Consider the following 26,608-nt stretch of genomic DNA (forward strand, 5'->3'; position numbering starts at 1 on the left):
TGCAAATTACTTCAAAAACTTCAAAATGTCCATGAGGTTCTTTCAATCTACTTCAAAAACACAAGAGGTCCCCGAAATTCTTCCAAATTACTTCAATAATTAGGTCCACGGAGGATTTCCGAGATTCTGTTAAACTACTTCAGAAACAAAACACAAGAGCTCTACGAGATTTTTCCAAATTACATCAAAAACTAGACCCCCAAGGGCTCCCCGGGATTTTTTCAAACTACTTCAAAAACAAAACACAAGAAGTTCCCGAGATTCTTTCAAATTACTTCCAAAACTAAACCCAAAAGTGGTCTCCGACATTCTTTCAAACTATACTTCAAAAACAAAACACAAAAGATCCCCGAGATTTTTTCAGTCTACTTCAAAAACAAAACGGAAGAGGTCCCCGAGACTTTATCAAACTACTTCAAAAACAAAAAAAGGCATTCGCGAGATTCTTTCAAATTACTTTAAAAACTAGACCCACAGGGGATCCCCGAGATTCACTCAAAGTATATAGAAACTAGACCCACGGGAGGGGGGGCGGTCTCAGAGATTTTTTTCAAACTACTTCAAAACCTAGACCCCCAAGAAGTCCCCGATATTCTTTCAAATTCCTTAAAAAATTAGGTTCACGAAGGTCTCCGAAATTCTGTCAAACTATTTCAAAAACAAAACACAAGAGGTCACCGAGATTCTTTCAAACAAGTTCGAAAACAAAACACAAGAGGCTTCAAGATTCTTTAAAATTACTTCAAAAACTAGATACACAGGGGATTCCCGAGATTCTTTCAATTTACTTCAAAAACAAAACACAAGATTCTTCGAGATTCAAAGTACTTCAGAAAAAAAAACACACAAGAGCTCCCGGAGATTCTTTCAAATTACTTCAAAAACCATACCCATGGGGAGTCCCCGAGATTATTTCCTACTACTTCAAAAACCAGATAAAGGAGGCCCCGAGATTCTTTCAAATTTCTTCAAAAACAAAAAACAACATGCCTCGAGAATCAAACTACTTCAGAAAAAAAAAACACAAGAGCTTCCGGAAATTTTTGAAATTACTTCAAAAACTAGATCCACAGAAAAACCTAGATTCTTTCAAACTACTTCAAAAACAAAACACAAGAAGTCACCGAGATTATTTCAAACAACTTCAAATAGAAAACGCAAGAGGCCTCGAGATTCTTTCAAATTACTTCAAAAAGTAGACCCACAGGAGATCCCCGAGATTCTTTCAACCTACTTCAAAAACAAAACACAAGATTCCTCGAGATTCAAACTACTTCAGAAAAAAAACACACAAGAACTCCCGGAGATTTTTTCAAATTACTTCAAAAACTGTACCCACGAGAAATCTCCGAGATTCTTTCAGACTACTTCATAAAAAAAAAGCACAACAGGGCCACGAGATTCTTCCAAATTATTTCAAAAACTATAACCCCAATGAGTCCAGGGGATTCTTTCAAACTACTTCAAAAATTAGATCCACGGGGGGTCTCTGAAATTTTGTTAAACTACTTCAAAAAAAAAACACAAGAAGTCACCGAGATTCTTTCAAACAACTTCAAAAACAAAACGCAATAGGCCTGGAGATTCTTTCAAATTACTTTAAAAACTAGACCCACAGGGGATCCCCGAGTTTCTTTCAATTTACTTCAAAAACAAAACACACGATTCCTCGAGATTCAAACTAGTTCAGATAAAAAACACAAGAGTTCCCGGAGATTTTTCAAATTACTTCAAATACTAGAGCCCCAAGGAGCCACGGGATTCTTTCAAACTACTTCAAAAACAAAAAAAAGGCGTTGGCAAGATTCTTGCAAATTTATTCAAACGCAACACCCACAGGGGGTCCCCGAGATTCTTTCAAACTACTTCAAAAACCAGACGAAAGGGGTCCCCGAGATTCTTTTGAAACTACTTCAAAAACCAGATAAAGGGTGCCCGAGATTCTTTCAAACTTCCTCAAAAAAAAAACACAAGGTGCCTCGAGATTCAAACTGCATCAAAAAAAAAAACGAAGAGCTTCCGGAAATTTTTGAAATTACTTCAAAAACTAGATCCACAAAAGGACCGAGATTCTTTCAAACTACTTCAAAAACAAAACACAAGAGGCCTCGAGATTCTTTCAAATTACATCAAAAACTAGACCCCCAAGGGGTCTCCGGGATTCTTTCAAACTACTTCAAAAACAAAACGCAAGAAATTCCTGAGGTTCTTTCAAATTTCTTCCAAAACTAAACCCAAAAGTGGTCTCCGAGATTCTTTCAAACTATACCTCAAAAACAAAACGGAAAATGTCCCCAAGATTCTATCAAACTACTTCAAGAACAAAAAAAAGGTGTTCGGGAGATTCTTTCAAATTACTTTAAAAACTATACCCAGAAAGGGTCCTCAAGATTCTTTCAATCTACTTCAAAAACAAGACATAAGAGCTTTCGGAGATTTATTAAATTACTTCAAAAACTAGACCCACAGGGGGTCCCCGAGATTCACTCAAAGTATTTCAAAAACTTGACCCACGGGGGGGTCTCAGAGATTCTTACAAATTACTTAAAAAATTAGGTCCACGGGGGTCTCCGAAATTCTGTCAAACTACTTCAAAAACAAAACACAAGAAGTGACCGAGATTCTTTCAAACAGCTTCAAAAACAAAACGCAAGAGGCCTCGAAATTGTTTCAAATTACATCAAAAACTAGACCCCCAAGCCCGGGATTCTTTCCAACTACTTCAAAAACAAAACACAAGAAGTTCCCGAGATTCTTTCAAATTACTTCCATAACTAAACCCAAAAGTGGTCTCCGAGATTCTTTCAAACTATACTTCAAAAACAAAACACAGAAGGTCACCGAGATTCTTTTAATCTACCTCAAAAACAAAACGGAAAAAGTCCCCGAGATTCTATCAAACTACTTCAAGAACAAAAAAAAAGTGTTCGCGAGATTCTTTCAAATTACTTTAAAAACTATACCCAGAAGGGGTCCTCGAGATTCTTTCAATGTACTTCAAAAACAAGATATAAAAGCTTCCAGAGATTTTTTCAAATTACTTCAAAAACTAGACCCACAGGGGGTCCCCGAGGTTCACTCAAAGTATTTCAAAACCTAGACCCCCAAAAGGTCCCCGAGATTCTTTGAAAATTACTTAAAAAAATTAGGTCTACGGCTGTCCCCGAAATTCTGTCAAACTACTTCAAAAACAAAACACAAGAGGTCACCGAAATTATTTCAAACAACTTCAAAAACAAAGCACAAGAGGCCTCGAGATTGTTTCAAATTACTTCAAAAACTAGACCCACAGGAAATCCCCGAGATTCTTTCCATCTACTTCAAATAAAAACACAAGAACTCCTGGAGATTTTTTCAAATTACTTCAAAAACTGTACCCACGGGGGTCTCCGAGGTTCTTTCAGACTACTTCATAAACAAAGAACAACAGGTCCACGAGAATCTTCCAAATTACTTCAAAAACTAGAGCCCCAAGGAGTCCCCGGGATTCTTTCAAACTACTTCAAAAACAAAAGAAAGGCGTTCGCAAGATTCTGTCAAATTTATTCAAACACGAGACCCACAGGGGGTCCCCGAGATTCTTTCAAACTACTTCAAAAACCAGACAAAACGGGTCCCCGAGATTCTTTAAAACTACTTCAAAAACCAGATAAAGGAGGCCCCGAGATTCTTTCAAACTTCTTCAAAAACAAAACACAATATGCCTCGAGATTCAAACTACTTCAGAAAAAAAATACAAGAATTCCCCCAGATTCTTTCAAATTACTTCAAAAATTAGATGCATGGGGGGTCCCTGAAATTCTGTCAAAGTACTTCAAAAACAAAACACAAGTCATCGAAATTTTTTCAAGCAACTTCAAAAACAAAACGCAAGAGGCCTCGAGATTCTTTCAAATTACTTCAAAAACTAGACCCACAGAGAGATCGAGATTCTTTAAAACTACTTTAAAAACAAAACGTAAGAGTTCCCCGAGATTTCTATTTCAAAAACAAAACAAAAGAGGAACCCGAGATTCTTTCGAATTGCTTCAAAGACAACTATCTAAAAAGCGGGAAATTTCCAAAGGCGCCAGTAGGCGTGGTACACCAGAGCACTTGATCTTTTCTTTCAGTATTTTTCTTCTTTTAGCTTCTCTTCGAGTTACAGTTTTTATAATCACTTCCATCTTTGACTTTTACGTCTTTTAACACCAAAGCAAGATAAAAAAACTGTAGAGGAAGAATCAACACCAATCAAAATTAGAAAAATTTAACAAATTACATAGTATTAATAGTGAGGCAGCAGGTAAAAGAAAAATCTGTAGAATACAACAACGCATATTCTTATGTCTAGTAGTAGTTGTAGATAGAACGTCCTACTAGATCATTAATAAACATTAAAATAATATTTGTCCTAAATTTAAACTCTGACCCACCCCAAACAAAAATCAACATGAAACTTTTTACGTATGAATAATAAATGGCGTCAAAATTAACCACTGACACTCCAACAGTCGCCAAGGTCACCTTATAAAAGACCGTTTTAAATTTAATTTTGTTGCGAAATAGTTAAACATCTATAAACGTCGCACGACCTTTAAGTAACACCACACATGTCCAAAACCGCTTGGTCATCCCTCGAAACATGTGGTTTGTACGACCTTGTCTTCGCGTTCGTCGCATCAACACTTGTGATTATTTGATTTGAATCTGACTATGAATAAAGGAATTTAGATAAATCTGAACATGATGCGATCAAGTTAAATGTTGCCAGATTTTTGTTGGATAGGTTATTAATGTCTTAAGTAATCAATTCAGAGGATTAAGAGGAGTTGCACGCTTAGGATGGGTCAGAATGTTTAAATGTGTGAAAATGTGGTTCAGTCGCAGCAATTAATAACGCACTCGTTGCTAAATCATTACGAGTATGTGAAAATAACAGGCGCAGGGTTAGACCCTGAGGCGCTCCAAAAATAACTATAAAAAATATTTTCCTGTAATTCAATACAGGCAGTTTAACGTTCTCTCGATTGCGTAGAACGGTGACGGTGAAATGTCGTCACAATCAACGAAAATGACATTCAAACCCGTGACGTAAGAACGCAATGAAGTTTAGCCGGGTCACAATTTCGCAAAAATAACCACAAAAAGCGAACAATTAGCGTGAAAAAAAAATCGAATACGACACTGTGTGACAGGTGTCACCTTGTAACCTTACCCTGGTGACTATAAGCGGCGCCCGCACGTCCGAGCCCCCGACCAGGCTGAACCCCCATTGCTCGTGCGGGGAATCCCTTCGCAGAGTGACTACCACCTCATGCGTTTTGCCCATGGATTCCGCAGCAGCCCACCAACCAACCACTGAACCAACACTACTTGCGCTGTTTACTAGGCAAGATTTGTTGTTAATACGGTCCGAAAATAAGTTGGAAGCGGACGAAAACTATAATTAGACATTAACAATAAATCCTGGCCGAGAGTGGCACTAGCGATTTCCTCCTCGTGGGCCTTTTTTTCGACACTCAACAGGTTTCGAATCACTCACGGAATTGCTCTGGCGGCCGGGATGAGCCTGGAACGCCCCTCCCCCTTTCCCCTTTCTGCATTCTGCTTGCTGCAGAAATAGAACGGGGGCCGGCGGCGCGATTCTGCGTTGCGGATTCTGGGCTGCGGCGGAGGCGGCGGCTGCACGCGAGGGGTGGCGAGGAATTTGGTGGATGTGGGGCAAGAGCGGCGCGTGCCAAATGGCAGGTTGTCGGAGACGGGATGCGGTTATTACGGGAGTTGGCTTTACGCGGAGGAGAAAATTTTAGGATTATCTGGCTCTGACTGGAAATGCGCTTTCTGTTTCCGTTTGGACGTCCGTAGGATAATTTTAGGAATTTTAAGTAATCAGATCATCTCTTTTAATAATGTTTCTGACGATGAATATTTACTGCAAAGAGTAATTTTTATTGTGGGAGTTTTTGGAGGATGTAGAATTAATGAATTAGTGGCAATTCAGATGATGATGTTGCCTGAGAACTTGTTTGATCTACGAACCAGAGCGCACTCAGGCCAATATCGACTCTAAGCAATTTATCTTATTATTAAATTTTACGGTAGTAAGTGTAATTTTATAGCCTCCGTTGACGGTTTCTACATCCGTGTTGAGTTTTTACCCTAGACGGCAAAATTTGTCCGTTCATGCCCCCCAGAAATTTATGATGCCATCTTATAATTTTGTGCTTTATAAATATGTTATTGAGACTTTTCGGCTTTCGATTGCTGGATTTTTCAACTTTAGATGTCTTAATTTTTCTATTCTTCAATTTTTCGATTTCTCGATTTTTTATTTTTCAATTTCTCAATTTTCCGATTTTTCAATGATACATTTTTTCAGTTTTTGTCCTCTTGAATTCTACGTTTTTAAATACTTCAATTTTTCAATTTTTCAAATTTTGACGTTTCTAAATTTTCAGTTTTCCGATTTCTGAAGTAACCTTTTTATATTTTCCCATTTCCCGACTTCCAAAACTTTCGATTTTTCAATTCTTCAAGTTATCGATTTTTCAGGTTTTTGATTTCTCAATTTTCCAATTTTTTGGACTTCTCAATTTTTTACTTTTTGGAATTTCAATTTTTCGTTAAACTTTAGATTTTTCAATTTTTCGACTGTTTTATAAGTATACCGTTTCAATTTTTCATATCTTGACGTTGCTAAATTTTCAGTTTTTCGATTTCTTAAAACTACCATTGCTCAATTCTTCAATTTTCGGTTTCTCAGTTTTTCGATTATTCGACTTCTCGAATTTTTGACTCCTCGATTTCATGATTTTTTGATTTTCCAATTTCCCGATGTCTCAGTTTTTGAATTTTTCGATTTGTCGTTTTTTCGGTTTTTCGATGTTTCGATTTTTGAATTATCTGATTTTTCAATTTTCCCAAGTTTTTAAATTTTCGAGTTTCGATTTCTCGATTTGAGGAGTTTTTAGTGTTCCAATGTTTTAAGATTTTAGATTTTAAGATTTTTCTGTTTTTCAGTTCTTCAGTATTTTTTAATTTTTCTAATTTTTAGGTTTCTGAATTTTCAGTTGTCCGATTTTTCAATGAATCTATTTTTTAATTTTCCCATTTCTCGACTTCCCAAAGTTTCGATTTTTCACTTCTTCAAATCTTCAAATCTTCGATTTTTCAGGTTTTAAATTCTGGAGTTTCGGTTGCTCGATTTGTCGATTTCCCCATTTTTTGATTTTGCAGTGATCCAGTATTATTTCTATTTTTCAATTTTTCATATTTTGACGTTGCTAAATTTTCAGTTTTTCGATTTCTCAATTTTCCAATTTTTTGGTTTCTCAATTTTTAAATATTTCTTTCAGTTTTAGAATTTATTTAATATATCGATTGTTCGATTTTAATTTTTCGGATTTTCAGTTTTTTGTTTTTCAAACTTTAGATTTTTCAATTTTTGCCACTATTTCATATTTCGATTTGTCAATTTTTCAACTTTTCGATATTTTAATTTTTCAGTTTTTAAAATTCTAGATTTCTCGATTACTCGAGTTTTCGGTTCTTCTATATTTTAATTTTTCAATTTTATGAATTTTAAATTTTCGATTTTTCAATTTTTTTATTGTTCAGTACCTCGATTTATCGATTTTTCCATTTTTGATTGTTCGACTTTTCAGTTTTGGCCTATTTCGGTTTCTCAATTTTTCGATTTTTCGACTTCTCGAATTTTTGACTCCTCGATTTCATATTTTTTGATTTTTCGATTTCCCGATGTCTCAGTTTTTGAATTTTTCGATTTGTCGCTTTTTCGGTTTTTCAATGTTTCGATTTTTGAATTATCCGATTTGTCAATTTTCCAAGTTTTTAAATTCTCGAGTTTCGATTTCTCGATTTGTGGATTTTTTAGTTTTTCAATGTAGTCAATTGTACATTTTAAGATTTTTCTATTTTTCAGTTCTTCAGTGTTTTTTAATTTTTCAAATTTTTATGTTTCTGAATTTTCAGTTGTCCGATTTTTCAATTAATCTATTTGTTGATTTTCCCATTTCTCGACTTCCCAAAGTTTCGATTTTTCACTTCTTCAAGTCTTCAAATCTTCGATTTTTGAGGTTTTTGAGTTTTCAATTTTTCGATTTTTCAAGCTTACGATTTTTGAACTTTGCTTTTTAGTTTTTCTTTTTCTCAATTTTCCAATTTTTTAGTTTCTCAATTTTTTGGATATTTGTTCCAGTTTTGGGATTTTTCGATATTTCGATTTTCCATTTTTCGATTTTTGGACCCCTCGATTTTTTTTTGATTTCTCGATTTTTTACTTTTTGGAGTTTCAATTTTCCGTTAAATTTCGATTTTTCAATTTTTCGATTTTTCAATTTTTCGATTTTTCAATTTTTTGATTTATCGATTTATCGAATTCAGATGTTTCGATCTTTTGATTGTTCAGTTTCTCGATTTGTCAGCTTTTAACTTTTGGTTTTATCTATTTTACGATTTTCCAATTTTTGGATGTTTCAATTTTCTGTTATCCGATTTTCAATTTTTCAATTTTTTAAATTCTGGAGTTTCGGTTGCTCGATTTGTCGATTTTCCGGTTTTTCGATTTTTAAATTTTAGGTTTTGGATTTTTTTTTTATTTTTTGATGTTTTTGCGATATTGTTCAATGTTATAATTTTTTTTTGTTTTTCTCGATTTTTTTATTTTTCAGTAATTCAGTATTATTTCTATTTTTCAATTTTTCATATTTTGACGTTGCTAAATCTTCAGTTTTTCGATTTCTCAATTAATCTATTTTTGATTTTCCCATTTCTTGACTTCTCAAAGCTTCGATTGCTCAATTCTTCAATTCTTCGATTTTTCGATTTCTCAATTTTCCAATTTTTAGTTTCTCAATTTTTGGATTTTTCTTTCAGTTTTAGAATTTTTAATATTTCGATTCGTCGACTTTTCAATTTTTAATTTTACGACTATTTTATATTTCGATTTCTCAATTTTTCAATTTTTTGCTTTGTCGATTTATCGAATTGAGATGTTTCCACGTTTTGATTGTTCAGTTTCTCGATTTATCAATTTTTCAGTTTTTAACTTTTGGTCTTTTCGATTTTCCGATTTTCCAATTTTTCGATGTTTCAGTTTTCAGTTATCCGATTTTCAATTTTTCAATTTTTTAAATTCTGGAGTTTCGGTTGCTCGATTTGTCGATTTTCCGGTTTTTCGATTTTTAAATTTTAGATTTTGGATTTTTTTTATTTTTTGATGTTTTTGCGATATTGTTCAATGTTATAATTTTTTTTTGTTTTTCTCGATTTTTTGATTTTTCAGTAATTCAGTATTATTTCTATTTTTTAAATTTTTCATATTTTGACGTTGCTAAATCTTCAGTTTTTCGATTTTTCAATTAATCTATTTTTGATTTTCCCATTTCTTGACTTCTCAAAGCTTCGATTGCTCAATTCTTCAATTCTTCGATTTTTCGATTTCTCAATTTTCCAATTTTTTAGTTTCTCAATTTTTGGATTTTTCTTTCAGTTTTAGAATTTTTAATATTTCGATTCGTCGACTTTTCGATTTTTAATTTTACGACTATTTTATATTTCGATTTCTCAATTTTTCAATTTTTCGATATTTTCATTTTTGCAATTTTGAAAATTCTAGATTTTTCGATTTTTCGTTTTCTCGAGTTTTCAGTTCTTCTATGTTTCAGTTTTTCAATTTTTCGAATTTTAAATTTTCGATATTTCAATTTTTTTGTTATTCAGTCTATTTTTCAATTTTTCGATTTTTCGACTTCTCGAATTTTTGACTCCTCGATTTCATGATTTTTTGATTTTTCGATTCCCCGATGTCTCAGTTTTTGAATTTTTCGATGTTTCAATTTTTCATTTTGTCGTTTTTTCGGTTTTTCGATGTTTCGATTTTTAAATTATCCGATTTTTCAATTTTCCAAGTTTACAAATTCTCGAGTTTCGATTTGTGGATTTTTTAGTTTTTCAATATTTTAAATTTTAGATATTAAGATTTTTCTATTTTTCAGTTCTTCAGTATTTTTTAATTTTTCAAATTTTTACGTTTCTGTTTTTTTATTTGTCCGATTTTCCAATTAATCTATTTGTTGATTTTCCCATTTCTCGACTTCCCAAAGTTTAGATTTTTCACTTCTTCAAGTCTTCAAATCTTCGATTTCACAGTTTTTTGATTTTTTAATTTTTCGATTTTTTAAGCTTACGATTTTTCAACTTTGCTTTTTCAGTTTTTCGATTTCTCAATTTTGCATTTTTTTAATTTCTCAATTTTTTGGATATTTCTTCCAGTTTTGGGATTTTTCAATATTTCGATTTTTCGACTTTCCGATTTTTGGACCCCCAATTTTTTTTGATTTCTCGATTTATTACTTTTAGAATTTTCAATTTTTCGTTAAACTTTAGTTTATTCAATTTTTCTTTTTTAGAATTTTCGATTTTCCAATTTTTCGATGTTTCGATTTTCAGTTTTTCAATTTTTTAAATTTCGGAGTTTCGATTTCTCGTTTTGGTAATTTTTCATTTTTTCTCTATTCTTCAATTTTGCGATTTTTTAATTGTCCAATGTTTTAAATTTTCAATTTTTCAAATTTTGACGTTGCTAAATTTTCAGTTTTCCGATTTTTCAATTAATCGACTTCTCAAAGTTTCGATTTTTCGATTTTTCGATATCTCAATTTTCAATTCTTTTAATTTGTCAATTTTTGGATATTTCTTTCAGTTTTGAAATTTTTATATATCTGTGTATTTCAGTTTTTCGATTTTTCGATTTTCTATTTTTTGGATCTCCAGTTTTTCGTTTTTTAAACTTTGGATTTGTCAATTTTTCGACTGTTTTATACTCGTATTTCGATTTCCCAATTTTTCAACTTTTCGGTGTTTTAATTTTTCAATTTTCCGCATTTTTAAATTTTCGATTTTTTGATTTTGGTCTGTTACGATTTTTAATTATCCAATTTTTCAATTTTCCAAATTTTTAAATTTTCGAATTTCGATTTCTCGATTTGTTGATATTTCAGTTTTTCAATGTTTTAAATGTTAGATTTTTCAATTTTTCAATTTTTCAGTTCTTCGGTGTTTTTTAATTTTTCAAATTTTTACGTATCTGAATTTTCAATTTTCCGATTTTTTATTGAATGTATTTTTTGATTTTTCCATTTCTCGTCTCCCCAAAGTTTCGATCTTTCAGTTCTTCAGTTATTCCATTTTTTAAGTTTGCAGTTTTTCGACTTTTCGATTTTTCAAGTTCTATTTCTCGACTTTTTGGAGTTTCAATTTTTCATTTTTTAAACTTTCGATTTTTTAATTTTTGAACTTTTCAATTTTTCAACTTTTCAGATTTTTTGATTGGAGATTTATCGAATTCAGATGTTTTCTTCTCTGCTTTTGACTCCTCGATTCCTCGATCCTCTGATTTTTCGATTTCCCGATGTCTCAGTTTTCGAATTTCTCGGTTTTTCGATTTTTTACTTAATTTCATCTTTCCAATTTTTAAATTTTCCAATTTTTCGATGTTTCGATTTTTCAGTTATCCGATTTTTCAATTTTTCAATTTTTTAAATTCTGGAGTTTCGGTTTCTCGCTTTGTCGAATTTCAGTTTTTCGATTTTTAAATTAATCTATTTTTGATTTTCCTATTTCTCAAAGTTTCGATTTTTCAGTTTTCGATTCTTCGATTTTTCGATTTTTCGACTTTGCTTTATTGGTTTTTCGATTTTTCCGTTTTCCAATTTTTTAATTTTTCAGTTTTTGGACATTTTTTTCTGTTTTGAGAATTTTCGATATTTAGATTCTTCGACTTTTCAATTTTCCGAATTTTTGAATTTTTTATTTTCAATTTTTTGAAATGTCGATTGATCGAGATTCGGATGTTTCGATGTTTTGAATGTTAATGAGTTTTTCAATTTTTCGATGTTCGAAATGTTGTTAATTTTAAAAAATTCATTAAGCAATACATAAAAAAATACATAAACATGTTTTCAGTCATTTTATTCGCCAAAGCTTCAAAAAGTATCTGTTTTCTTGTATCTGTATCTAGATACATTTCGAAAAAATCGAAAACAATCAGAGTCTAGATACTTTTATCTTCCATATAGGTATCTATATTTGTATCTAGATATTTTTAAAAGTACCTGTCCCCAACACTGATTTGGGTCCAAAAAAAGTGGAGAAAGTAGATAGGTACATGTATGTGCGGTGATTGCGATGTCGGGTTTGTTGTGTGTTTGTTTATCCATACTTTTTTTAAGTATTTTAGTTCGTTATTTATTGTTTTTGTCAAGAATATTGTTTTGTGTTTATTTATAGTACTATAAAAACTTGTTTGTGTTCGTTTTTCATTCTTTATTTTATTTAGAGTCTGTTATTTGTGTTTATCAATGTTATCTACAAAATGTTTTATTTGTGTTCACTATTATCACTATTAAGGTTTCACTTTTTTGATTGCACAATAACAAAAATTAATAATTTTCTTTAATTTATTTAGGGTGACTCATGATTGAAATGACGTCTGGTTTCTCGAGTCAAGTGCCGCCTCGAAAGGGTTAAGGGGACTCGCTAGACGAGGTATAACATTTTTTTTTGTTTTTTTGTATGAAAAAATGATATTAATATAGTTGCATCATACATCAAACTGCAGCTTTTTTCATATTCTAGAGCGCAGAGACCAGTTCAATCAACTAAAAAAATATGGCTGAGAAATATCGTAAAAAAAGCACCATTGTATGTTTTCTTTTCAAGTTTTTTGAGTCATAACCATCATAGAATCGCTTGAAAATTCGCACATGGATAAAACATCACTTTTTACAAATCCTTAAAGTTTACAAAATATGATGAGTCTCTTCTTGTAATTTATCATTCCATTCATATTTTTTTGAATTCAGATATACAGGGGGCTCAAAAAATTTAATGAATACGCAAATTTATTTTATTGATTTAATCAGGAACTACAAAACCGAATGCTTTGAAATCTAATGTGAAAAAAAAACATAATAGGCATACAGTCGTCACGTTTCCGATAGCGAGGGAAGTACTGTCTAAACTCTTTAGACCGATTTTTTTTATTTTCCCATTTTTCCATTTCTCAATTTTTCAATGTTTCAGTTTGGGATTTTTTCACTGTTTCGATTCTTTAATTTTCCTTCCATTTTTAGGTTTTTCAATATTTCAGCTTTGGAATTTTGCAATATTTCGTTTCTTCAATTTTTCAAATTTTTGATATTGTGTTTTCTCGGTTTTTAAATTTTTCGATATTTTATAGTTTTTAAAGTTTTAGGTTTTTAGATTTCTCACTATCTCGACTTTTCGATTTTTCAGTTCCATGATTTTTCAATTTGTCGAATTTTTAAATTTTACATTTTTTGTTCTCGATCATTCAATTTTCTGAGTTTTCAGGCTTAGATATTTTTTGTTGTTCAATTCTTGGATTTTTAAAATTTTTGTTTTTTAAATTTTCCTATTTATCAACTTACTGGGATTTCAATGTTTTGATTTTTTGATTGTTCAATTTCTCGATTTTTTTAATTTTTAGTTTTTGGTACGATTTTTTTTTTTTCAATTTATTAACTTCACGATATTTCAGTTTTACGATTTTTAATTTTTTTTATGTTTCAGTTTTCAATTTTTGACGTTTCTAAATTTTTTCGATTTTTCAATTTTTCGATTAACTGATTTTTTGATTTTCCCATTTCTCTATTTCTTGATTTTTCAATTCTTTCTTCAATTGTGATTTTTCAATTTTTCGATTTCTGGATTTTTCAATGTTTCAGTTTTGTATTTTTTCACTTTTCCGATTCTTCAATTTTCTTTCCATTTTTCAGTTTTTCATGATTTCAGTTTTGAATTTTTTCACTTTTTCGATTTTTCAATTTTCCTTCCATTTTTCAGTTTTTCAGTATTTCAGTTGTGAGATTTTGCAATGTTTCGGTTCTTCAATTTTTTCATTTTTTGATATTTCGATTTCTCGGTTTTGCAATTTTTCAATAGGTATTTTAATTTTTCAATTATTAAGTTGTCGATTTTTCAATTTTGGTGTAATTTGAAAACTGTATTAATAATACATTTAGGCGAATAAACTAATAGACGGGCTCGATAAGTAATGATTTACTTTTGAAAAGTAATTATTCCAATCACTAGTAGGTATATGGCATCAACAGGGAAGCGATTGTCCAAAGCTAATGATACTGTTACGATGAGCGGGCGAATAAAAGCGGCGTAGGTTAAAACTCAACAATTTTATTTCTTACTAACTCGAATATGCATGACAAATAACTACTAGAGCGATTATGTACAAAATAATTTCGGCGCTGGACTCGACGTAACATATGTAAACAGTATGCGGCCCTTCTCGAAACGCCTACGTCACCGCTTCTGGACTTCTCCGGAATCCCCATTCGCGACTTCCGTTTCCAGGCGTTTCTTTAGCGGATGAATCATCATCATCGGGGTGTCGTAAATAATTATGCGACACTTTTTTGTAGTATAACTTGCTTCCAAAATATGGGAATGTCTTGAGAATGGCCCAAGAAAAAACCAGAAATCGTAAACTGTAGAAAAAGTCAGTGAACAAAATTTAGTCTACTCACTGAACATTCACCAAAGTTGAGGCATCAAGAATCAAACCCGTTAACTTCCTCACACTATGTTTTGAGACAAACGCAAAAAACTGTCACACATTTTGTTATGTATTTAACAGTTTAGATATTTTTTATATTATTCTTTATTTCATTGAAATGTCATTATTGAAAATTATTCTAAACATAATAATAATAATATCTATCTTTTTGTTTTTTACATTGTAACTTGATTAATATATATAATGGCCTTCGCATCTCTTTTCTGGTATTTCCCATTGATGAATCGATGCCTTTGTAGGATTTTTCTTAACATCGCAACAAGCTTGACATCTTTTAACCATATTTTCGATGTCAGAATCGATGCCTTTACAGTAGCAATATTGTTATATTTTGTCTTTTTTCTTAATATACATAGCCATCTTTTCACAACAAGAAACTTAAAACATGGTTAAAATGGTACACTGTTGCAAGGAAATATGGATTTTGCAATTATGGAGCGCAGCCTAATTCCAAAATCGATATTTCCTTGGACAAATTTTCAATTTTAAACATGTTTTAAGTTTCGTGTAGTGAAAAGAAGTCTACACATATTGAAACAAAAAGACAAAATGTAAGCCCGCCCACCCACCCTGCCTGAATTGTGATGATTTTTTTATTCGCAGTGAACCAAGAGGGCGGAGCTTAACTGCAAAATACTTATTTCTTTACAAGAAATTAAGAACATGTTTTTGAGTATCGTGTTGTTCAAAGAATTTTATGTATATTAAGAAAAAAAGGCAAAATATTAACCCCCCCACCCACCCCATCTCAATTGTAATGATTTTTTTATTCTTAGAAACTCTAAACACGTTTAAAATGGTAAACTTTTGTAAGGAAATGTGGATTTTGCAATTAGGCTCCGTCCCTAGGTCTAGCAACCATTCCAAAAAAATAAAATAAAATAAAATAAAATAAAATAAAATAAAATAAAATGATCTAAAATAAAAAAAGCGTGGCACGATGCACTAATTCCTCCATTAAATGATATCACCGGGCCCTCAGTGTTTCATCGGCCTTTAAATAGTTACAAATGACACACACAAACGAAACGACGTTACGCCCGTATGAAATTGCTTCGCCCAACATAAACAATGATTGTATGTTGCCTCCTCGACATTAACGCTATTTATAACCGGTATGCGAGGCAAAATCGCTGAAAAAACAGAACCGTGGCATCTTCATTTATTGCGGATTTACATCAAAAAACAGGCGGCGATAAAACGCGCCGATATTTATGTTATTTTTGAAAAGGCGACCCACAAAATTAAATAAACTTTTCCGCTACGGTGAGAAAAATTTTTTGATCATCACTGTGTCGGAGAGACAAAATGACTTTCGAGATTCACTTTGCCTATCCCGTATTAATTATTTTTCTCCCAAGGGGGAATAAAATGGTACTTTACGCCCTAAGGAATACAGTAAGAACAATGTAAGTGAAATTGCAAATTGTATTCTTAATAGCAGGAACAGAGTTACTATTACTGATGACGATAAATCTTCTGGGTATAATGTCGCCTGAGAACTTGTTTGATCCACAGACCGGAACGCGCTCAGGCAAATGTAGACTCTAAGCGTTCAGTGATTATTTTTCATCTCACATGTTTCACTCAATTTTGACATGTACCTGTTTTTTTTTTGTTTAACTAAGAATTAATTCTTTAATTGTTTTTGATAGATACTAACAAATGCAGTCGATTTTTTTCGGTAAAATGCAGTTATTTTTATGTTTTAGAAACCTTGTGTTCCATTTTGTATTAATTTTTACATTTTGGTAATTATTTATTTTCCATACATTGTATGATGGAATGTTTTTTTTTTAATAGAAAATTGGATCATCTGACAAATTAAAATTCAGTCTTCATCTAGCGGTAAATAAAATAAGCCAATAAAACACAAAAGCGGATGTGGGTGTGGGTTTACAATAATAGATGCAACTTAAATTTTATATCCTCCGTTTACGGTTTATGAATCCGTGTTGAGTTTTCCCTTCGGCGTCAAGATTTTTGGAAAAAAAATCAACAATATTTTCCAATTTCTAGTCATTGGAAGCATGTTAAATCGTTAGTCAAAATTTATCCGTTCATGTCCCCCAGGAATTGATGATCTCATCTTACAATTTTGTGAATATAATAGTTATTTAAATGTTAAAAAGTGGCATAGTGTCCTTTTCAATTTTACGATTTTTGAATATTTCGATTTTTCAATTTTTTTTACTTTCCCATTTCTCGACTTCTCAAAGTTACAATTTTTTACTTCTTCACTTCTTCAATTTTTTAATTTCTCAGGTTTTCGATTTATCGATTTTCGATTTTTGGACTACTGAATATTTTGATTTCTCGATTTTCCAATTTTTCTTGTTTAAAATTTTTCGATGTCTCAGTTTTTGAATTTTTCCATGTTTCGAATTTTGGGTTTCTCGGTTTTTCGATTTTTTACTTTTGAGCTTTTCGGTGGTTCGATTTTTCAATCTTCCAATTTTTTTAAATTCTGAGGTTTCGATTTCTCGATTTTTCAGCTTTTCGGTTTTTAAATTTTAGATTTTCGAATTTTTATGTTTTGATGTTTCAATTTCTCGATTTTTCAATTTGGGACATTTTAATTATCTGTCTCAAAATTTCAAATTTTACATTTTCCGATTTTTTGATTTTCAGTTCTTCAGTATAATTTTTCAAATTTTGACGTTGCTAAATATTCAGTTTTCCGACTTCTTTCGATTTCCCCATTTCTCGACTTCTCAAAATTTCAATTCTTCAGTTCTTCAATTCTTCTATTTTTCGATTTTTCGATTTTTCGACTTTGCTTTTTTGGTTTTCGATTTCTCAATTTTGCAATTTTTTAATTTCTCAATTTTTGGATATTTCTTTTAGATTTGGGATTTTTCAATATTTCGACTGTTTTATATTTCGATTTCCCAATTTTTCAAATTTTTGATATTTTAATTTTTCAATTTCTAAACTTCTAGATTTTTCGATTTCTCGAATAATCATCGGTTCTTCTGTGTATTTTAACTTTTCAATTTTCCGAATTTTTAAATTTTCGATTTTAAATTTTTTTAATTTCTCGATTATCGTATTCAGATTTTTCGATTTCTCGATGTCTCAGTTTTTGAATTTTTCGATGTTTCGATTTTTCGACTTTACTTTTTTTAATTTTTCGATGTCTCAATTTTCCAATTTTTTAAATTCTCAACTTTTTGGACATTTCTTTCAGGTTTGAGATTTTTCAATATTTCGATTTTTCGACTTTCGATTTTTGGACTACTGGATTTTTTAGTTTCTCAATTTTTTACTTTTTGGATTTTCAATTTTTCGTTGAACTTTAGTTTTCGATTTTTCGTCTGTTTTATACTTCGATTTTTCAACTTTTCAATGTTTTAATTTTTAAATATTTAAGTTTTTGGATTTCTCGAGTTTTCAATTTTTGTTTATTTTAATTTTTTAGTTTTCCGAATTTTTACATTTTCGATTTTCCAATTTTTCTTGTTTAAAATTTTTCGATTTTTCAATTTTTTGATTTCTGGATTTATCGAATTTAGATTTTTCGATTTTTTGATGTCTGAGTTTTTGAATTTTTCCATGTTTCGAATTTTGGATTTCTCGGTATTTCGATTTTTTACTTTTGGGCTTTACAATTTTTCGATTTTCTAATTTTTCGATGGTTCGATTTTGCAGTTAACCGATTTTTCAATCTTCCAATTTTTTTAAATTCTGATTGGAAAGACTTTTAGCTATAAGAACCAAAAATTTTTAAAATCGAAAATTAAAAAAAAGGAGAAATTGAAAAGTTCCCAAAACTGACAATGTTGAAAAAATTGAGAAATCGAAAACTTAAGAAATCAGGAAATCCAAAAATGGAAAGGTCGAAAAATTTGAAAATCGAAAAACCAGGACGGCAAATTAAAAAATCCAAAAATTGAAAAATTGAAATATAGAATAACTGAAAACTCGAGAAATCTAAATACCTAAAATGATGTAACAGTTGAAAAACTGAGAAGTCTAAAAATTGAAAAATGCAACGTTTAAAAAACGAAAAATCGAAAATCCAAAAAGTAAAAAGTTGAGAAATGAAAAAACCCAGAACTTTAAAAATCGAAAAGTCGAATTACTAAAAAATCCCAAAACTAAAATATCCAAAAATTGGAAAATTAGAAAATTGAGAAATCTAAAAATCAAAAAAGCAGTGTCAAAAAATCGCAACTTAAAAAATCCAAAAATTGAAAAATCAAAAAGCCTGAAAATCGAAAAATTGATGAAATGAAGAACTGGAAGATAGAAACTTTGGGAAAATAAAAAAATACGTAGATTAATTGAAAAATCGCAGAACTGAAAATACAGAAACGTAAAAATTTTTAAAATTAAAAACGAAAAACTGTAAGGTTGCTAATAACCAGTGTTGGGGACAGATACTTTTAAAAGTATCTAGATACAGATTGTTTTCGATTTTTTCGAAATGTATCTAGATACAGATACAAGAAAACAGATACTTTTTGAAGCTTTGGCGAATGAAATAACTGAAAACATGTTTATGTATTTTTTTATGTAAGGTATTTGTTTAAAATCTTTCGATTTTTCAATTTTTTGATTTCTGGATTTATCAAATTTAGATTTTTCGATTTTTCGATGTCTCAGTTTTCAATTTTTCCATGTTTCGAATTTCGGATTTCTCGGTATTTCGATTTTTTACTTTTGGGCTTTACAATTTTTCGATTTTCCAATTTTTCGATGGTTCGATTTTGCAGTTAACCGATTTTTCAATCTTCCATTTTTTTTAAATTCTGATTGGGAAGACTTTTAGCTATAAGAACCAAAAATTTTTAAAATCGAAAATTAAAAAAAAAGGAGAAATTGAAAAGTTCCCAAAACTGACAATGTTGAAAAGATTGAGAAATCGAAAACTTAAGAAATCAGGAAATCCAAAAATCGAAAAGTCGAAAAATTTTAAAAATCGAAAAACCAAGACGGCAAAATTAAAAAATCCAAAAATTGAAAAATTGAAATACTTATAGAAGAACTGAAAATTCGAGAAATCTAAATACCTAAAATGATGTAGGTAATAGTTGAAAAACTGAGAAGTCTAAAAATTGAAAAATGCAACGTTTAAAAAACGAAAAATCGAAAATCCAAAAAGTAAAAAGTCGAGAAATGAAAAAACCCAGAACTTTAAAAATCGAAAAGTCGAATTACTAAAATATCCCAAAACCAAAATATCCAAAAATTGGAAAATTAGAAAATTAAGAAATCTAAAAGTCAAAAAAGCAGTGTCAAAAAATCGCAACTTAAAAAATCCAAAAATTGAAAAATCCAAAATCCTGAAAATCGAAAAAAAAACGTAGATTAATTGAAAAATCGCAAAACTGAAAATACAGAAACGTAAAAATTTAAAAAATTAAAAACGAAAAACTGTAAGGTTGCTAATGACCAGTGTTGGGGACAGATACTTTTAAAAGTATCTAGATACAGATATAGATATATGGAAGATAAAAGTATCTAGATACAGATTGTTTTCGATTTTTTCGAAATGTATCTAGATACAGATACAAGAAAACAGATACTTTTTGAAGCTTTGGCGAATGAAATAACTGAAAACATGTTTTTGTATTTTTTTATGTATTTGTTTAAAATCTTTCGATTTTTCAATTTTTTGATTTCTAGATTTATCGAATTTAGATTTTTCGATTTTTCGATGTCTCAGTTTTCAATTTTTCCATGTTTCGAATTTCGGATTTCTCGGTATTTCGATTTTTTACTTTTGGGCTTTACAATTTTTCGATTTTCCAATTTTTCGATGGTTCGATTTTGCAGTTAACCGATTTTTCAATCTTCCAATTTTTTTAAATTCTGGTTGGGAAGACTTTTAGCTATAAGAACCAAAAATTTTTAAAATCGAAAATTAAAAAAAAAGGAGAAATTGAAAAGTTCCCAAAACTGACAATGTTGAAAAGACTGAGAAATCGAAAACTTAAGAAATCAGGAAATCCAAAAATGGAAAGGTCGAAAAATTTGAAAATCGAAAAACCAAGACGGCAAATTAAAAAATCCAAAAATTGAAAAATTGAAATATAGAAGAACTGAAAACTCGAGAAATCTAAATACCTAAAATGATGTAATACTTGAAAAACTGAGAAGTCTAAAAATTGAAAAATGCAACGTTTAAAAAACGAAAAATCGAAAATCCAAAGAGTAAAAAGTCGAGAAATGAAAAAACCCAGAACTTTAAAAATCGAAAAGTCGAATTACTAAAAAATCGCAACTTAAAAATCCAAAAATTGAAAAATCCAAAAACCTGAAAATCGAAAAATTGATGAAATGAAGAACTGGAAGATAGAAACTTTGGGAAAATAAAAAAATGCGTAGATTAATTGAAAAATCGCAAAACTGAAAATACAGAAACGTAAAAATTTTAAAAATTAAAAACGAAAAACTGTAAGATTGCTAATGACTCATTACTAATAGAAAACCACCCATTAATTTAATAAATAATTTATTTACAGTTGAATACATCATGCTAAGATTTTTCCTCAGCTTGTGTCCGCTTACTATTATTTTTCCACGACTCTATTTTATCAACACTCACCTTGATAATGCCGCCGATTTTTTACCGTTAAACTTTTCTTTGGCACTTTCTACAAAGACTACTTAAAGTTTCCGAGAAATTCATCGTGTCGCGAAAACAAGAATCGAAATTTATTATTAAAGATGCAAGGACAATTCACTTCTTCCAAACTTTCAACCATCGCCTAGAATAATTCTAGAACTTTTCGGCCTTTTCGATAGCGACGTGCCAACGAAAATCAATCCACTCTTCCTGTTATGTCATAGCACCGCGCTTATTTATAGCAAAAAAATCGAAAATATCCGAGAAACTGGCAGACATCTTCGAACCGAATTAACAATAGACGTCCAAATCGAGGTCAGTGTCGATTCAGTAGTTTGGTCGAAAAAAGCCAAAAACACGAAAAGTCGAAATTTTCGGATTTCATTGCTCCTCGTTTTCGAGCACGTGTCGCGCGTGCGCCACGCGTCCGAACCACCTGTTGGTGGCTTTTGGAAAAATAGGAAAAAATCAAAAAGTCACAAAAGCGGACTGACTCACTTTTTTCTTCTTAGGCACGTTTGGTCGGGGCTTCCATTGCCAAAAAGACGGTCGCTGTAACGACATTGTTTTTATATGTCACTAAGAGAGCCTGGCAATGTACTGTCCTGATATTTGGAACAATTATTCGCATTCTTGCTGGTGGGGGAGTGAATCTGGGCGCTCATTTTATATTTAGTTGGTTTTATTGTGATGGTGAGTCGCGAACAGCTGTTTGGCAGATCGCATGCTCGGGTTTCGTTGAAGAAGAGAGAGGAAGGTTTAGGAGGCGGAAGGAACCGGAAGAAACAAGGATGGGTTGTTGTTGTCCTAGTCTGCAAACGGGTTGCTAGGATGGGGGAAAATTTAGCTGGAACATTTAGACGGACTGAGACCCATTGAGTTGGAATTATAAATTTATTAAAACCGTTTATGGTGGTTATGCATAAATATTGAAAGAAACATAAGTGCCTATAATATATTTAATATAAAGGTATCTGCCTGTCTGTCGTCTGTCCGGATTTTTATTAGACAATTAATCTCCGAAAATACTGTACCGATTGTTGTAAAATTTTATATGTGTATTAGGATTATCGTGTAGATGGTAAAACGTCAACCAAAATTTAGCTAATCATCATCAAAAAGGAGATACTCCGGCACACGTTGTTTATGAATCCGTGTTGAAAAATCAAAATTGTATAAACTGAACATTTTCCAATTTAACATTGAAACTGCAAAACCGAATGCTCTGAAATCTTGCAAACGCTTTAACGTTCTAGAAAGAATTTTTCTATTTTTGATTTCGCGAACATTTGATTCAGTGAATTTTCGATTTTTGGTGTCCGCTTTTCGATATTTCCACTTTTCGATTGTTAGGTCATTTGATTTTCGATTTCTCGAATTTATTTCCGATCTTCGATTTCTCAATTATTCATTTTTTTCGAATTTTCGTTTGATTTAGTTAATCCACTTTTAGATTTTGCGATATCCGAATTTTTAATTTGTTCGATTTTCCCTTTTTCATGCTTCATGCATCCGTGTTAGTTTTGCCCTAGACGTCCAGATTTTTGGGTAAAACTCAAAATTGTACTTATAACATTTTTTCCACTTTTGATTTCGCGAACATTTAATTCACAGGATTTTTGATTTTCAATATTTCAACTGTATATGTGAATTTTAGATCACTCAATTTTCTATTTTTCGACTTCATCTTTCGATTATTAGAATTTCCAATTTTCCGATTTTCGGTTTTTCGTTTTGTTCATTTTTTGAAATTCGAATTTTCAATTTTTTTACTGTTCGCTTTTTCAATTTTTCGAATTTTCGATTTTTCGATATTCCGAAATTTCGATTTTTCATTATTATAATATCAGTTTTTTTAATTTCGATTTCTCGCTTTTCGACTTTTCGAATTTTCGCTTTTGCCATTTTTGGAATTTTCGTTTGATTTAATTAATCAAATTATCGATTTTTCGATATTCGAATTTTCAATTTGTTTGCTTTTCAATTTCTCGATTCTTTAGTTTTTCAATTCTTCGATTTTTCAAATTTTCGTTTCCATTCTTTACTTTTTGACTTTTTGATTTCTCGAGTTTGACATAAAACTAAAATAATAAAAAGTAACAAAGACGACAACATAAGACAAAAAAGTGATCAAAAAAGCTATGGAAAAGGCCAGAAAATATTAATACCAACTTATTTATATTTTAGCAAAACGCCATTAAAAAAATGTGACAAGAAAAACAAAAAAGACGAAAAACAGCAAAACTACAAAAAAAGATTAAACAAGACAAAAAACACCAAGTGTCCACAAAATGTGATAAAAACCATAAAAAAGACGATAAAGAAACAAATCTAGAGAAAAATGCAACAGAAAGTACTAAAAAAAAAACAAAAAGCCCACATAAAGGCAAAAAAGTGACTAATAAAGCACCAAAAAAGACAAAAAAGCAACAAAAAAGCAAAAATTAGCTTTGCTTACATGTTTTTTGCATTTAAAAGACAAAAAAAAAGTGGCAAGACGAGGAAAAAGTCAAAAAAGCAGCCCGAAAGCAACAAGAAAAGACATCAACAAAAAATTGACAAAAACGAGCCAAAAACTGTGACATAAAAGAAAAACAACGAAAAACGTCAATGGAAAATGGATAAAAAGAAACAGTTAAACGAATCGACAAAAAATATTAAAAAAAAAACGAACATAAAACAATTGCAACAAAAAGAAAACAATAAAAAAGATCAGACAAGAAAAGCAAAAAAGGGAAAAAACAACAAAAACAGACAATAACAAAAAGCTGACAAAAAAGAACCAACAAATGTGATAAAAAACGAAAAGGCGAAAAATGTCACAGAACAACAAGTCAACGAATTGACGAAAAACACTCTCAAAAAAATGCCACAAAAATAACAAAGAAACAACTAAAGAGCGACGAAAAAAAGACACAAACAAATCGAAAATAAAAATCCATAATACATAATACTCTAGAAACGGTCAAAAAATATAACAAGAAAAGCAAAAAAGACGAAAAAAGTGACAAGACATCAAAAAAGACCAAAAAGAGGCCAAAAAAGTGACAAAAAAGAAACTAACGACAGCAGGAAAAAAGCGACGAAAAATCCAACAAAGTAATCTACATAAGAAATAAAAAACAGAGTCAAAGAAATCGGCAAAAATACCCCAAATAAAAAAGAAAGACAAGAAAAGACGAAAAAAGGGGCACGCAAGGCGACTAACAAACTATCAAAAAATCCAGAAATGGACAAAAAGTCAACAAGAACACTACAGAAAAGATATTTTTTGTATTTTAGAAAAACTCCTTAAAAAATGCGACAAGAAAAGAAAAAAGACGAAAAAACAACAAAACGACAAAAAAGACTAAAAAATACAAAAAACACCAAGTGCCCACAAAATGTGATAAAAACAATAAAAAAGACGATAAAGAAAACAAAAAATTGATAAAAAACGAAAGATAAACAAATCTAGAGAAAAACACAACAGAAAGTACTATAAAAAAAAAACAAAAATACCCACACTTAAGGGCAAAAAAGCGACTAATAAAGCACCAAACAAGACAAAAATGCAACAAAAAGTCCGATTAAAATACAACAGAAAAAAAACAAAAATTATCATTGCTTACATGTTTCTTTCATTTAAAAGACGAAAAAAAAGTGGAAAGAGGAGGGAAAAGACAAAAAAGCAGCCCAGAAAGCAAGAAGAAAAGACATCAACAAAAAAAGAGCCCAAAACTGTGACATAAAACAAAAATAACGAAAAACGTCTGTGGAAAATGGATAAAAAGAAAGAGTTAAACGAATTTACAAAGAATATTAAAAAAAACGAACATAGAACAATTGCAACAAAAAGATGAGACAAGAAAAGCAAAAAAGAGAAAAGACGACAAAAAAGCAGGCAAAAAACAACAAAAATAGACAATAGCAAACTCCTGAGAAAAAAGAACCAACAAATGTGATACAAAACGAAAAGGCGAAAAAAATTCAACTTAAAAAAATAAAAAGTCAAAAATTTTCAATTTTTCTATTTTTCGATTTCCGTTTTTTGAATTGCTCCATTTTTAAATTTTTTATCTTTCCAATATTTTGAATTCTCGTTTTTTCTGTTTCAGATTTTGCGAATATTTCATCTGATTTTCGATATTTCGACTATTGATTTTTCAATTTTTCCATTTTCGGATTTTCGATTTTTCAATTTTTTGACTTTCGATATTTCATCTTTTCTATATTTCTATTCTTCGATTTTTTTATTTCTACATCTTCGGATTTTTTATTTTCGAATATGTATTTGATTCATTGAATTTTCGATTTTTCGATCTTCGAATTTTCAATTTGCTTCCTTTTCGATTTTCCAATGTTAATTTTTTCAATTCATGGATTTTTGATTTTTTGAATCTTCAATTTTTAAGTTTTTAGGTTCTTCAGTTTTTATACGTTTCAATTTTTTTACCTTTCGGGTTCTTTAATTTTCCCATTAGTCAGTTTTTCGAATTTTCCATTCGTATACTTTTCGGTTTCACAATTTTTTCATTCTTCAGTTATTTCATTTTTCAATTTTTTTATATAGTTTTCGATTTTTCAATAATCGAATTTTGATTTTTTTTAATTCGATTTCCCTATTTTTTAGTTTTTTCTAAGTATATTTCGATTTTTGGATTTTTGGATTTTTCTATTTTTAGATCTTGGAAATTTCGGTTTTCCGATTCGTCGGATTTTTGTGTTTTCGAATAAGTCTGATTCATTGAATTTTCAATTTTTGTGGATATTCGAATTTTCATTTGCTTCCTTTTCAATTTTCCAATGTTAATTTTTCAATTTTTCGTTTTTCGATGTTTCAAATTTTCGTTCTTTCAGTTTTAAATGTTGAATGTGACAAGAGGATAAAAAAAGACAAAGCAGCAGTTAAAAAAGCAACAATAAAAAGGCGACAACTAAAAAGGGCCAAAAATATGACAAAAACCAAGGATGAAAAAAAGTGAAAAAAGCAACAATAAAGACGACAAAAAAGATAAAAAACTACAAAAGGACAACAAAATACTGCTAAAGAAGGCAAAAATGTCCACTAAATGTGAAAAAAACATAAATAAACGAAAAAGGAAGCAACAAAATTAAAAAAAAAGGTAAAAAGCGACCAATAAGTCACTAATAAAACAAAAAAGTCCGACAAAAATACTACCGAAAGAACCAAAAATTGTAAAAATGTCATTAAAAAAAACGCGACGTGTAAACCAAGAAATATAGCAACAAAAACGTAACCAAAAATTGACAAAACAAAAATAACAAAAAATTAACAAAAACGACAAAATAAGAGAAAAAACTGATCAAAAAAAAGCTACAAAGAAGCCCAACAAAAATACAATAGAAAAAGCCAGAAAATATTAATACCAACTTATTTATATTTTAGTAAAACGCCATTAAAAAAATGTGACAAG

The 26,608-nt window shown here is 30.5% G+C and overlaps 1 protein-coding gene across 4 annotated transcripts in view; it reads right to left on the bottom strand.

The window, feature by feature from the left end:
* Nucleotides 1-21,795, bottom strand: part of LOC135130904 (PDZ and LIM domain protein 3) — a 68,938-nt gene extending 47,143 nt beyond the window's left edge. The window contains exon 1 of one of the 4 annotated variants that reach the window (XM_064058363.1): nucleotides 21,690-21,795. In XM_064058363.1, coding sequence (XP_063914433.1) covers nucleotides 21,690-21,755 — 66 coding nt within the window. In that variant the 5' untranslated portion in view covers nucleotides 21,756-21,795. Of the gene's footprint in view, nucleotides 1-5,197; nucleotides 5,529-21,689 lie in introns of those variants that run through there. The other 3 variants (XM_064058362.1, XM_064058364.1, XM_064058361.1) reach the window with 3 other exon arrangements.
* Between the last annotated feature and the right edge of the window lie 4,813 nt (nucleotides 21,796-26,608).

The sequence above is a fragment of the Zophobas morio genome, unplaced genomic scaffold, assembly GCF_036711695.1.
Source record: "Zophobas morio isolate AGI-343-1 ecotype UQ-CSIRO unplaced genomic scaffold, CSIRO_AGI_Zmor_V1 ptg000018l, whole genome shotgun sequence".
Taxonomy (NCBI): Eukaryota; Metazoa; Arthropoda; class Insecta; order Coleoptera; family Tenebrionidae; genus Zophobas; species Zophobas morio.